This window comes from Didymella exigua (assembly GCF_010094145.1).
Source record: "Didymella exigua CBS 183.55 unplaced genomic scaffold M421scaffold_16, whole genome shotgun sequence".
In the NCBI taxonomy this organism is placed as follows: domain Eukaryota; kingdom Fungi; phylum Ascomycota; class Dothideomycetes; order Pleosporales; family Didymellaceae; genus Didymella; species Didymella exigua.
Genome location: NW_022984790.1, coordinates 813,082 through 826,789, shown reverse-complemented (window position 1 = coordinate 826,789; position 13,708 = coordinate 813,082). Strand labels below are relative to the sequence as shown.

The following is a 13,708-nucleotide window of genomic DNA, read 5'->3' as shown; positions in this document are numbered from 1 at the left end:
GCGCAAACAGCGTAAAAAAAGGCGTATACAGCAGTGTGGGATCTTAACAAAGGGAGCTAGAGAGGATATACTTGCTCAACGTGAGGCTGATCAGCAGATTGCTCGTGAAGAGCGTCAAGGAGGAGAGCAATTAGGCCGCAGCCGCCAGGCACTCGCGCGCTGCAAGAGATGCAGAGAGACTGGACACAACTCGCGTACGTGCAAAAAAGATACTTTAGATACTGCTTAATTTACTCTATAAATATCTAAACATTACATTATCACGTTGTTGAGATATATGATTGTAAAGGTGCGCAAAGTTGGTTGGGTGGCTCACTCGCTTCGATGGCTCACTCGCTTAGTATTTACGTTAACGGTAATCGAAAGAATATGATTCCCACTGAGAGAGTGATGGGGAACTTGAAAAGCTGAAAGGAAAAAAATAGAAAGAGCGTTGGCAAAGGTAGCTATAGCATATGAAGTCAGCTAGGCTTTATGTCATTAAAGAGAAGTCGACCAGGAAGAAAGTGATACTCGGCCAGATGGGGCAACCCAATACCCATCCCAGATCCCTCTATCGTGCATGCTCAGGCGGCCAGACTGGGGCCAGGCGGCAGACCTCGGCTGTTGTAACCACGTGGGTGAAGTCACATGATATCTTGTTGTAGAAGGTACAGCCCAGTGGGCAAGTGCACTTACCTCAGAGCTGAGAGCTCCGTACACAATCATCACAACACGACAACAGATAGCAATACAATTGTTGATCCCAGCCTCCACCCGACACTGCACCAGGCAGTTACAGCTGTGCTGCCTGACAGGGCTGATAGAGTGCCTGATGTTGATGGCGATAAACCACCTGCATTTTTCATTTTTTCGCCCAGCCGTTTAAATGTAAGTGCTCTTTTTGCCTTTTCAGTAACCTAAACTATCACCGAGTGTCCCACATCACCGAGTGTCCCAAAATCTCTTGGCAGCCTCAACCTATGCTACAACTCCTTAATTTCATTGCTATTAAACAGGGAGCCTGCGTACGTTGTACTAGCATCTAATTCTAAGGACACCTCTATATCCTTTTTGCACGTTCGCGCATTGTGCCTAGTCCTACTGCAGTTCCCACAGCGCCAAAGAGCTAGTTAGGCTAGTTCTTGACCACTACCACCACAAGCCTTCTTGGATCGCTGAGGCGCTATAGATGCCTCAGCAGCTACCTGCGCTGCAGCAGTCCTATACTCCATAGTACCACCCTGCTGAATCCGCTTGCGCTTACGCGATTTTCGCTTGGTCATCTCTGCTAATTGCTCTTCAAGCTTATGGATCTGAGCACGTTGAAGCGCATTTTCATGCAGCATCAGCTCACCACCTTTTATAAGCTAGGAGAAACCAGCCTGAGCTGTAACAGGCAAGCGAGTAAAGGAATTGCGTACAAGCTTTAATTAAGATCTAAACTTATAGGTATTGCTTAGAGTCTTTAACTGCTATAGCGTCTCTAGGAGGAGGGGTTCTAGCAGGGTACACAGCTGCACTTTAAGGCGATCTAATACAACCTGCGCGTTAATTAGGACTAGCCCTGCTGCCTTAAAAGCCTTTTAACAGTTCTGCTCTGTAAACATGTTAAAAAACGCGTCCTTAAAGGCAGGGAGGAAGCCTTCTTTGTTAATATAGAAGACGCGTCAGCGTGCTAAGTCTCTAACGCGCTAGGAGTACCTGCACTTCAGCAGCAAGAAGCAGACCACATTAAGCGGCTGGAGGATGTGCAATGAATAGGGGGGCATACAGAGGGTTAGGATCTTGTGTTTAAGGCAGTAGTCCTTGAAATGCTGGTTAAGGTGGCTCTCATGGCCGTCTAAAATAAGCAGCTAGTACCCCCCTACCTAGCGCGTCTTTGTATGTGTGTTAAAGTGCTTTAACCACTCTAGACTAAGCGCGTTGTTTGTCTAGCTGTTCTTAGAGACTAAGAGCTTCTAATTACGCAGTATTAAAGCCTCCTTGTACTAGGCAGAGATGTGGACGCGTCCCTTGTAGATAATGAAGGGCGGGGTCGCGTACCCAGCAGCGCAGATGCTCTAGATAACTGTAACCTACTTGCGATCGCCTGGCTGAACAAGCGCAGGTTGGGCGCGTCTCTCTGCACCTGTGACGACCTTTATAGAGCTAATCACGCCTATCTAGAAGCTAGTCTTATCAAAGTTGTGCACGTTGTTATTGTGGACGCTATACTTAGCTTTAGTCTCCTCTACTAGCTTAAACCACGCGCTAATTATCTCTAGATCCTCCTAGAGTATTCTCTGCCTATCCTTTGCTTGATTAAAGGCCATTTTGAGCTCAGGTGAGCGCGTTACAAAGCAATCAGCCCAGCACTTGCCAATAGGCTTGCCACCGCGTACAGCTAGCAGTTTATCAGCCATATCTGCCACCTCACACAGCCAGGGCGCAAATCCTCGCAAGTCGAGGTCAAGTATGTATTGGATGATTGTCTGCTGTTCAGTCGCAGTGAGCTTCTGGCAGTTGGGGGCAGCTTCTGCGCGAAATGTGAGTCCTTGGACGCAACAAGAGAGTGTACAGCGATCAACGTTAAATGCCTCTGCAGCAGCCTAGTGGCTTTGGAATTGTCTAGATTTCAAGGCTTCAATAGCAAGCTGAAGCCTCCCTTCATGTTCAAGTAATAACACGTTTGGTAGTTGAGGCATGTTAGAGAGAGAGAGTAGGTAGAGGGCTTGGCAAGTTTTGGGACACTCGGTGATGTGGGACACTCGGTGATAGTTTAGGTTACAGAGGATTCCATTAAAATTAGATTGTCTGCGACATTGTGCTTACAAGCAGAGATTCATCGGGCTAAAAGGCAGGCCGCTTCAGTTTCCCCTGCATGAACCGCGCATGGTGCCTGCGTGTGCCGTTGTCTTAGTGTGTTTAGCGGACTTGGCGTCAGCGTTATCCCCTTTGGGTTAGCCGGTTGAGTCTCCGGCTCCACTCATCACTTATCTATTACGTCTTGGCATCATCTTGCATTCTCTCCAAAAGTGGGAGGCCTAACAGCTTGCAACCTATATCTCACTTAATTGGCTAGATTATCTTGAACGTTACGCTAACTTTTCTACAGCTCTGCATGTCTCGCCTTGCAACCATCATCTTCTTTGTTTTAGGCAGGTGCTGGGTTATTAATTAGGCTATGGTACCTGAATTTTTTTGCCACTCCAAAAGCGCCTCAGGTATTCTTGGGGCCTGAACTAATGATCCTTGACATGTTGAGAGCCAGTACATGTGACCCTTTCTCTTGCATCGGGCGGTCCAACCCGTCTTGTACGGGACGGTACAACAAGTTGAATCCGCTGCACGCCTTTGAACTAAATCTCCCATCAGACCATAGGGCTACTGCCCTGCACCTCGGTTGCTATAGAGTCATTGCACTTTCTGGCTTACTGACTTATCAGTCTTGTGGTCGCCGTCGCTCCTCGTGTCTAGGTAGCCACAAGAAACTCTTCCTCACTCTTTTGGATGTCTGGTCTTATTTACTCACTATTCGTATAGCCTCATTTACTCGCTGTTCATTCTTTCAACTCTTGGTGAGGGAGGCACAGATTACGATCCATCAAGTCATGATGGCCTCATGGCGTCGTGCTCTTGGGCTCGGGGCTCTTCTAAGCCTCAGCCTAAGTCCGGTCTCTGCCGTCAAGATGCTCTACAACGACAGTCTTCCTGAGGATCTCGCTGCAGCATGTTCAGCAGCCCTCATGGCTGACATTGCTTGCGATCCGCTGGTGCCAGCCCTCCGCCACGACTTCTTCTACCCTCCTGCCACGTTGACCCGCATGTGTACCACGGGCTGCGCTTCTGCGCTGCAGTCGTGGGAGAGCACAGTCCGATCTGCTTGTGGGAAGGACGTCGTCATTCCTGGCGAAGATGACCTTGACACATCGCCCATTATGATCCCGGCCAGCCGCCGGTACATCTATAGCTTCACATGTCTTAAAGAAAACAATGTCTTCTGCGGCCCAGTTGCAGCATTGGCAGCTTTCTCTGCCAATCCTGGAGGTAAGTAAATCGTTCACAGACCCGGGAGCTTCGACATGATTGGATGGCCAATTCTGGACCTGCTAGCACATCTTTACTAACAGCTTGCAAGTCTCCCCCTTCAACTACATTATTGAACTTCCAGATGGCGCGGTTAAGCCCACACAGTGTGATCCGTGTCTCGCCGCGAGACTGCGACTGAGATCTGGGTCGCCTTATTTTGACGACCCCGTCGTGGCCAGCGAGTCGATCTACCAAACCCTGACGTCCAGCTGTGGCATCACGGGTAAGCCTGCTACCACCACTACCATTGACTATCTCACCACTCAGCCTGAGCCCACCGACTCAGTTTGCGACGGCACCATGTACCAGATCCAGGGCGGTGATGATTGCTATGGCATTTCTGAAGCTCAGAGTGTCGGTACAGCCTGGCTACTCTCTGACAACCACCTCGGCGCTTACTGTAATGAGTTCCCAACTTCGGGTAGCCTCTGCATCACCAACACATGCAAGACTGTCACAGTAGCAGTCAATACGACGTGCAACGCCATCGCTACAACAACTGCAGGCATCACAGAGCCGCAGCTGCTAGCTTGGAACCCTGTCATCAACCCGGTCTGTTCCAACCTCGACATGATGAATGGCACCACACTTTGCATCGAACCACCTGGACCCAAGCTGCCACCCGCCCAGACGACAAATGTGCCTCCGGTGACGCCCACCAGCGCTGCATCCATCCCCGCCAATACTGCCATTGGATCTGATAAGCCTTGCGGCCGCTGGTACGAGGTCGAGGCTGGCGACTACTGCAACACCGTGACCCTGAAGTTTGCCATTTCTCTCGAGGACTTCGCATTTCTCAATACAGGCATCAACACTAACTGCACCAACCTTTATGCCAAGGAGAGCTACTGTATACAGGCGGTTGGTGATATTAACGACTATCCTGGCCGTCCGGGATATAATTCTTTTACCATTGACCCCGAAGTTGCCTTTACCGGCGTCCCCTTCACCATGCTGCCCAACGCTACCATAACGCTGGATCCAAGACCGACCAAGCTCCCATTGGCCACCGGCGTTCGCGATGATTGCACCTTTTACTTCACGGGCGACGAGTTTCAGTACTCGCCTGATGTGTTCGGCTACTGGACAAGCAACTGCGAGATTGCAGCGTCCACCTACAATGTCGACTATGACAGTTTCGCCGCTTGGAACTCGCTCTCGACCAACGTCACGGATCCTACATGTGTATTTCATCTCGGCCTGCGATACTGCGGCTCCTGGGGTCTGACACCCACCCAAACCTCCACCGAAGAGCCTGCGCCCACCGGAACTCAAACCGGGCCCCAGCCGCCAGCGAACACGCATGATGGCCAGCCAGAGGACTGTGACGGCTGGCACGTGGTGGTTGAAAGTGACTCATGCCAGTCCGTCGCTGACAAAGCCGCAATCTCCCTTGTGACCTTCCTTGAGTGGAACCCTGCCGTCAGCGACGACTGCAAGGAGAACTTCTGGCTGGATCAGGCGTACTGCACGCATAGGGAGGGTCAGGGCATCAGCACCACAGCCTCGTCCTCTTCGACCATTGCAACGACGACGGCCAAACCTACCGCCCCAGCCCCCACGCACACCGGCCAGCCTGCTGACTGTAACAAGTGGGACGTAGTGGCAGATGGCGATAGCTGTGGTTCCCTGGCCAGCGATAATGGCATTACCATCGACCAATTCTACGCCTGGAACCCTGCTGTTTCCAAGGACTGTATTACCAACTTCTGGCTCAAGCAGGCATACTGTGTCGGCCGATCCAGCGTGGCGGGTGCTACTACCACAACGTCGTCGAAACCAGTCACGTCGTCAAGCCCAACGACAACGAAGCCGACGGCGCCCGGCCCCACGCACACCGGCCAGCCTGCTGACTGCAACAAGTGGGACATCGTTACAGATGGCGATAGCTGTGGTTCCCTGGCCAGCGATAACGGCATAACTATCGACCAATTCTACGCCTGGAACCCTGCTGTGTCCAAGGACTGCATTACCAACTTCTGGCTCAAGCAGGCGTACTGTGTGGGCCGAACCAGCGTCGCGGGTGCTACCACAGCGTCAGCGAAACCCAGCACGTCGTCGAAACCAGTCACGTCGTCAAACCCAACAACAACGAAGCCGACGGCGCCCGCGCCAACGCATGCCGGCCAGCCCGCCAATTGTAACAAGTGGGATGTTGTGGGCGACGGGGACGGCTGCTGGTCCATGGCTAATGACAATGGGATCACGCTCGATCAATTCTATAAATGGAACCCTGCCATTACGAATGATTGCGGGACAAACTTCTGGCTTGGTCAGGCGTATTGTGTTGGCATTTCTAGCTAGGAGTAACGAAAGGGACCTGTTATATAATTTAGGAGCTATCTATAATAAATCCATATCCTACTGGGGCTTGAGCAGATTCCAAGTGCCTAATCCAACTCATTTTTTAGATAACTTGCCCACGTGCATGGAGACGTCAGTGCGTCAGAATTTGCGATCCATCTTCCAATCAGATGAGACGAAAATCTTGATCTCTCTCCTGTTGAAGAACCTCTCATATGCCATGGGAGACTTCAATATTGGTTTCATCTGAGATGAAACTCAGGTAAGCCCTGGCTGTCTCCAATAGACCAAGCAGCTGCGGCCAAATAAGCTTTGCATCTACATTTTGTCCTGACATAGTCAGTGCTTTGGTCTAGAATTTCTGAAAGGGAAACAAAATATTGGTCGGGATGTTGTGGCCACAAGGGGTTCCCCTGGTGTCAGGCGGAACTGTGCAGCTCTTTCGACTGAAGCCATCACCACAGCTTAATGCATAAGGTAATCAGGCTGAAGTTTAACTTTGAATTGAGGGCTGGTCCGTCCCTGTCGCGAACGCAGACTCAATGGACGCCTGATGGGCCTTATTGCAAGGATCTGCGTTGCTGGATCGCCGTACAAAAGGAAAAGTGGGCCGAAGGCCCAAGCACCCTGGTCACCATGCACCTGCTTCGCTTGCTGCCATGCACGGTCTGTGGGGCACACATGACTTGTTTCTCTAAACTACCATGTGTAAATCTATTTAGGATGCCTTAATGCTAACAAGCATACATCTCCAACCTTTCTACTACTGCAATTACATATCTAGTACTGCGATCGCATATCCAGCCAGCTATTTGTAAACAAGAATTAGAACATCTGTTTTTAGAAACCCCACATACCTGTACAAAAGGATTCTGGCTGCCCAATTAACTATATAGCGTTGGACTGAATGTTCCCAAGCAAGTCGCGTGCCATCGTGTCTCTATACTTGTTCCACTCGAAATCAAGCCACTCTTGCGGTCCCAGGCTTTCGAACAGACTCAGGACCTCTTCGCTGGGTCTCCAGTCACCCACCTGCCACTGCACTACTGGTGATGAAGGTGCCGCAGCTGCAGCATCATCGCGCTTCTGCTTCTTACTACCACGCCCAGCAATAAACTTGACACCCCATTTGTGGCCTTTCTTCATCGGTAGATCATATCCCTTTGCTTCTATGTCGTCTGAAGGTGCCCACCACAGGTGCGTGAAGATCTCGGCGTCCTCAAGGTGGGGCATGTTGTCGCGAGCTAGAGACTTTGCAAACGCGGCGAGTAGAGGCTCGATTCGCTCCCTGCATGGTTCAACGCGGAACATGTTTAGATTGAAACCATCATCGTAAGCCTCACCGAGGTTGTCGTTGTACTCATCATGAAGTTCCATGTCCTCGTCCGTGTCTGTGTCACGGGGATAGTGTTCTGTGTCTGAAATCTTATACCCTCCTTGTTCAGAGTCATATGGATCCTCGCCACCAGGACCAACAAAGTACCACCGCCCGTCTGGACGGAGGGCATGGAATTCGAGCCGGAATTGCCGCATCTGTGACCACTGCTGGTCGGATGATGCCTCGGGAGTGGGAAACAAGTCTGGAGTGACCACAGCACGCACGTCAAATAGCGTTAGCTGTGCACCAAGCTTGAAAAGACCCAAAGACACTGGGTCTTTATCCGCGGGATGGATCAAGTTTGGGCGCGCAACAGACTGATCATGCCTGGGGAAATTGAAGAAAGGCCAGAAGTGCAGTGCGGCCCTGGTCAGGCTGGTAGGGATCCTCTTTCCGCAGAGGTGCTTCTCCTGGTCTATGATGGCAGCGCCGAACTCGTGGCGGGCGTCTCTCAGGGGACCCTCAAACGGCCAGGTGTAGTGCTCGCGCAACACCCTATTCGGCATACTGGAGGGCATGGGCCGCTCCCACAACCAAGGAGCATTCCACTCTTGAACAGCTGGCAAGTGGACGAGGCACTGCAGCGGCACCAGGGAAGACAGAGGGCGTATGTCTGCCGCGGTTTCGACATTGGAGCCGGGAATTGACCGGACGGTCAGGCTACTGATAAATGGGAGATCTGGCAGTGTCTCGGGGTCTTGCAGCTGCAGACGGCGCGAATGATACCTGCGATGATCGCAATCTGGCTCGTCTGGGTCAAATTTCTGCCGCTCGATCTCGAGCTTCATGCTGATGCGGGCTGGCGGATCCTCGACTTCGTTATAGGCGGCAGCCAACTGCTCATACAGGGCATGGATGCGCGCTGACACTTTGGTGGTGAAGGCGATTGTTTCCTCAGCGGGCTCATGGCACGACAGTTGTACCTCTGCATCTTGATCTACGAGGAGCAGCGGCAGTGGGAGGAAATATTGGAAAACTCCAAACTTTGAGTTGAACGCTGCTTTTGCCTGTTCGAAGAGCTCGCTCTCAAAGTTGGGGTCGGTCTCACGAAGCTGCATATTTGTTAATAGGATGTGAATGATCAGTGTCAAAATTGGTTCTTTGCTTGGTTAATGAGAGTGGGAGGCGTGGAGGGGCGCAGTGGGTGGACGGGAGCGGAGATGGCCCTTATTTATCCGGGGGGCCTGATTTGCGCGAAGAAATGAGCAGCAAGGCACGAACGTCAAAACAAGAATCAAAATCTGCAATAATTAGATAGCGCACCGTGTATAGCAGCTTTGAGTAAGTAAGCAGTCTTAGACAGTCGGTTATTGGTGTAGTTCACGTTCAGCATTGGCGTTGAGCATACAGTTCAACAATACATGATAAAAGTGGAGGAAAGAAGTGATGATTCAGGTTACAGAGTGGCGATAGTAATGAGGGGCTACACTAGTCCTAATTGGGAAGGTACATAACGTGACTCGTCCCCACCCACCTGCGTTTCTCTTTCTCAACAGATATAAGTAGGTAGGGCTTAACTAAAGTTGCTTACTTAGTGCATTAGTGCTGCGTCTAATATGAAACTAGACGTTTAAATTAGCAGGCAGTATCAAAGTAGTATCAGGCGCTTTCTTTAAGCAAGAATTCATCCTTAGAGGCACAGAGGGTACCTACGTAGTTTGATATCTAGAACAGGTTTCTTCCCATAACCCTGCAAGGCACAATGTTGGTATAGCTCCGCTTTCAAAAATTGTTCAGTGACACTTAATTTGAGAGCTTTCGCGCTGATTAGGAAGTTGAGCATTAAACACAGATAACAAGACGCATGATTGCACCAATGTCGCCTTGATGATTAGGAGATCTGAGCCAGTTTAACAGCTAGCTTGTGCAAGACTGCTCAACATGGTTTGCACTTCTTCCACCTTTCTTCCTTAAGCATATGCTCAGCTTAACGCGAGCAAGGCTGAGGCCTGCAGTGCAGTTTAAGTCCAAATTCAGGCGAACGCTCAGGTCCGAACTAGTACCTCACTTCTGCTGTCATCACCTCTGCTCCTTCAGAAGCAAAACCACTAGAAGCTTCCTGACGCACTCTTGCAAGCTTAGCTTTATTTTCTTCTTCTTCAACTCCAGCTACCACTTGCACTTGAAGAGTTTTCTGACCATCATCCTGTAAAATTATCCTGGGCGTCTTATTGGGGTTTTCCACAAACGAAACGTCTGAGCAGCAGGATGCTGTGGGAGACGAGATTTCTTCCGCGGAGAAATTGACAGAACATTGTGAGAAGCATTCCAACGAATGAAGACTCCCAGTCAGAATGCTGCACTGGCAAGGTCTCAAGCTGCACATCACGTCGCGATCCCATCGTTTGTCCGCCGCTGCGCCACAGATCAGCCTCTTGCCATCTCGATACAGGCGCGGGAACGCGGCTCGAACAAAATAAAGCTGCTCGGGGAGGATGTGCGTCGCGCCGCGATAAGTCCTTGTTCACAAGCAGTCCTGCACAGTTTTTGCATCTTGTGCTCGTGCTCTAGGGCTGCAAGATCTGCTCGTAAAGCATTGATCTTTCGCTGTACTGGACTCATGCTCCCATCCGCATCGCGTTTTCGCTTCCGTGACTGCTGATTTTCGCAATCAGCTGAAACATCGGCTTGTGGGGCTGCATCTTCTTGAGAGACGTCGCGTGTTTGTGCACTTCTCATAGTCAACCATGGATCACTTTTTGTCACGGTTTGCGTGTCTCTTGCCTCATAGGCAACCCGCGCCTCACCTTTGGTGAGAGGCGACTCCCTGTTTTGCACTAGCGCTGTTTACAGCCACCTATGTAGATATACTGTTCGTAGCTTCACACAATACAACCTTAGTTTAATCCTTAATTCCTTGCGCACTGCTTGCACTCACTGCGACAGTTATGAGCCTAGCTGCAACCTAGGATTATTCTCACCTGCTGCTGCAATCGTCACTCTACTTAAGTCGCACGTTGCTATACTGCGTCTACCACAGCGCACCTGTTACCGCGTCCACCCACAACGCACATTGCCTAGATCTCTGCCTAGATCTATTTATACACAACTACAGCCTCTGCAATAGCTGCTAAGTCTGATCCCACAGTGACGCGTGTCACTGTCATACTTAACACACCTAATAACTAGTTTACCTAGTTGTTTATTTGCTAAGACGTTGCTAACTGCTACAGTCTCTGGCAGTACATTAATCCTGACGTAGCTAGGGAGCTTCTCCCTAAGCTGACGGAGGCTACTGAGCCTCAACTCATCAACTACCAGGCTAGAGCTACTAGGCTCTCTGACCTGACTGCAGACGACTGAGAGTCTTACTAATAGGAATGTGATTAATGGGAGCGCTGCTGCTCTAAGTACTACACCTAGAAGAAGGCCTTAGCTAACCTGAACACAGACATTAGCAAGACAATTACTGTACGCTACATCTACCTAATTAAGGATTACAAGACACCCTACAACTAACTAGTTACTCTTAAGAAGTTCCTTTGCCTAACTAACGCAACTTACTACTGTAAGCTTGCTAACAAGTATAACACTCTTAAGACTGCTCTACAAGCTGCAAAGAAGATTAAGCAATAGCTTACTAACTAGGTATACATTACTGCCTAAGGCAAATTAATCACGCTGCTAGAAACTAACAGCAACTAACTGCAAGAGGACTTTCTAATTGCCTGCAAGGCTCTAGATCAGGAATATGCTACGTCCTGCCTATGCGAGATCTTCAAACATAAAGCGCGTGGCACTACTGCAGAGATCTTATCTCTTGAGACATACGTTGCTGAGATGACCACATACCTACGCCACACAAAGCCTTAATCTACAGGCCTAGCAGTCTCTGCTACTAAGCTTAGAATTACAAAGCTAACTAAGACTTAATTAACTAGTTGCAGTTACTATAACAGTGCACAATTAATTCCTACCTGCGTATATAGGAAGCAGCATTAGTACACTAACTACTTTATCCTAAATCTACGCTACCTAGCACGTCTGAAGACCTATTAGCCTGCAGATAAGGCTATATGCAAGGTAGAGGAAGCATAGAAGGACTCTAAGATTAACACGCGCATTAAGACTGCTCTTGCAAGATAGTTAACCTACTAACCTTAGAACACTAGATCACTGCAAGTTAATAATAGTAAGCTACCTGTTAACACTAAAACATTCGTGATATTAACTAGCCTATTGCTTAAGCCTCTGCACAACGGCCACAACAGCCACAACTACCACAACAGTTATAACAGGCACAATTAAGTTAACTATAATAAGGAGGTTGTTATTGCTATTAACACTTACACTAAGCCTACAGGATCTCTTATAATAATAGCTATTAATAAAATTACTTAGACTAAATTACACAATTAATAGATTGTTAATCTAGGATCTAATACGCACGTTGTTAACACAGAGGCATAGAAGGGCTAGAGGAGGACAAGTAACAATCTACAATGTTGTTCTATTAACGCTAGCAATACCTGTATCCTTATTACTGCGTAGGGAACAATAGAACTTATCGTCTGTACACCACATAGACAGCTAAAGCTAGAGCTAACGCACGTCGTGTATGTTGAAGGCTTCCTTACAAGCGTCTTAGGACTCGCACGCTGCTGTACAGAGTTAATCTACTTCAACTCTGGCTGCGACGTCCTCTACATGCAACAGACATTAAACATTATTACACAACTCAAATACAATGGAGGACACTGGCTGATTGATGCTGAGCCATCACGCCGACCACCGCTGTCGCTTCTCAACACACTGCTGAGTACGTTTAGGGCATCATATCGCCCGTTGTACGCGCCAAAGCCTGCCAACGTCGTTGATCAACGCGCTGCTTATCATATTTAGGGCCACCCAGGTTAAAAGGCAGTTAACTAGCTTAAATTAAACGTCACTAGCGTCTAACTAACAGGAGACCACATAGACTGTCTCTGCCAGACCTGCACTAAAGCTTGAATAACTTACATTATCTTAAGACGCCTAGCTAAGAGCTGCGCACAACAACTGTTCTTTTAAATTATAATAGACTTAATCTACATTATCCCTGTGGGAGAGGAGTGTATTAATGGTAGCAAGTACGCCCTACACTCTATAGACAAGTACTTAAAGTGGCATAAGATTGCCACAATTAAGCAAAAGGACAAGCCAACACTTACTTATTGGTTCATGGCCTTAATCTGTTGACTCCAACGTGTGTACAACGCAGACATAGTTGCCATCCAATGCGACAACAAGAAAGGATTTGGCAACAATCTTATCAACACTACAGAAGAGCTGGGCATGCTATACAAGCTGGCCCTAGCTGGCACAAAGGAACTAAATGGGCTTATTGAACGCGCAGGCGGAGTCCTTACGCAGCGAGCTCGCGCTATGCGCATACACGCCAACCTGCCCAAGAACCTATCACAGGAGATGTATCGCACCGCTGCGTACATCCTCAATCGTACGCCAACTGAAGCACTAGGCTGGAAGACGCTGTACAAGGTTGTATAGGGACGAAAGCCACTTATTGCTTATATGAGGCCTATTGGCTGTCGCGCCTATGTCTACAACTGCGACCTGAGAGCTGCTAACAAGCTTAAATCGCGTACTCTTATTGGCCACCTTGTTAGCTACTAAGGCACTAATATCTTCCGCATATGGCTGCCTACAAAAGACACTGTTATCGTCACACGCGATGTTGTATTTGAACCTACGCTAACATGTTTTACAAGCGAGCGGGCCATACAAGCGAGCGGGCCACCCTACCAACTTTGCGCACCTCTACAAGCGTATATCTCAACAACGTGATAACATAATATATAGATGTTTGCAGAGTAAATTAAGCAGTATCTAATGTATCTTTTCTACACGTACGTGAGTTATGCCCAGTCTCTCTGCACCTTGTGCAGCGCGCAAGAGCCTGGCGGCTAAGGCCTGATCGCGCTCCTCCTTGACGCTCTTCACAAGAAATCTGCTGCTCAACCTCACGTTGAGCAAGTA

The 13,708-nt window shown here is 49.1% G+C and overlaps 4 protein-coding genes across 4 annotated transcripts; 3 read left to right on the top strand and 1 right to left on the bottom strand.

The window, feature by feature from the left end:
• Positions 1-229, top strand: M421DRAFT_64779 (uncharacterized protein; the record flags this gene model as incomplete). The annotated part of the gene is made up of 1 exon (XM_033596192.1): positions 1-229. A coding segment is annotated over one exon (229 nt), but the record flags the coding sequence as incomplete, so codon positions are not given.
• A 1,738-nt stretch (positions 230-1,967) lies between these two features.
• Positions 1,968-2,198, top strand: M421DRAFT_30083 (uncharacterized protein; the record flags this gene model as incomplete). Its single annotated transcript, XM_033589101.1, has 1 exon — positions 1,968-2,198. A coding segment is annotated over one exon (231 nt), but the record flags the coding sequence as incomplete, so codon positions are not given.
• A 1,452-nt stretch (positions 2,199-3,650) lies between these two features.
• M421DRAFT_64650 (carbohydrate-binding module family 50 protein) lies at positions 3,651-6,354 on the top strand (the record flags this gene model as incomplete). The annotated part of the gene is made up of 2 exons (XM_033596184.1): positions 3,651-4,008; positions 4,100-6,354. The coding sequence occupies 2 exons, from the start codon at positions 3,651-3,653 to the stop codon at positions 6,352-6,354; spliced, it is 2,613 nt and encodes an 870-aa protein (XP_033448069.1).
• A 672-nt stretch (positions 6,355-7,026) lies between these two features.
• Positions 7,027-8,861, bottom strand: M421DRAFT_421657 (uncharacterized protein). The gene has a single exon (XM_033592904.1). It carries the CDS (start codon positions 8,788-8,790, stop codon positions 7,243-7,245), a length of 1,548 nt encoding a protein of 515 aa, XP_033448068.1. The 5' UTR covers positions 8,791-8,861; the 3' UTR covers positions 7,027-7,242.
• Between the last annotated feature and the right edge of the window lie 4,847 nt (positions 8,862-13,708).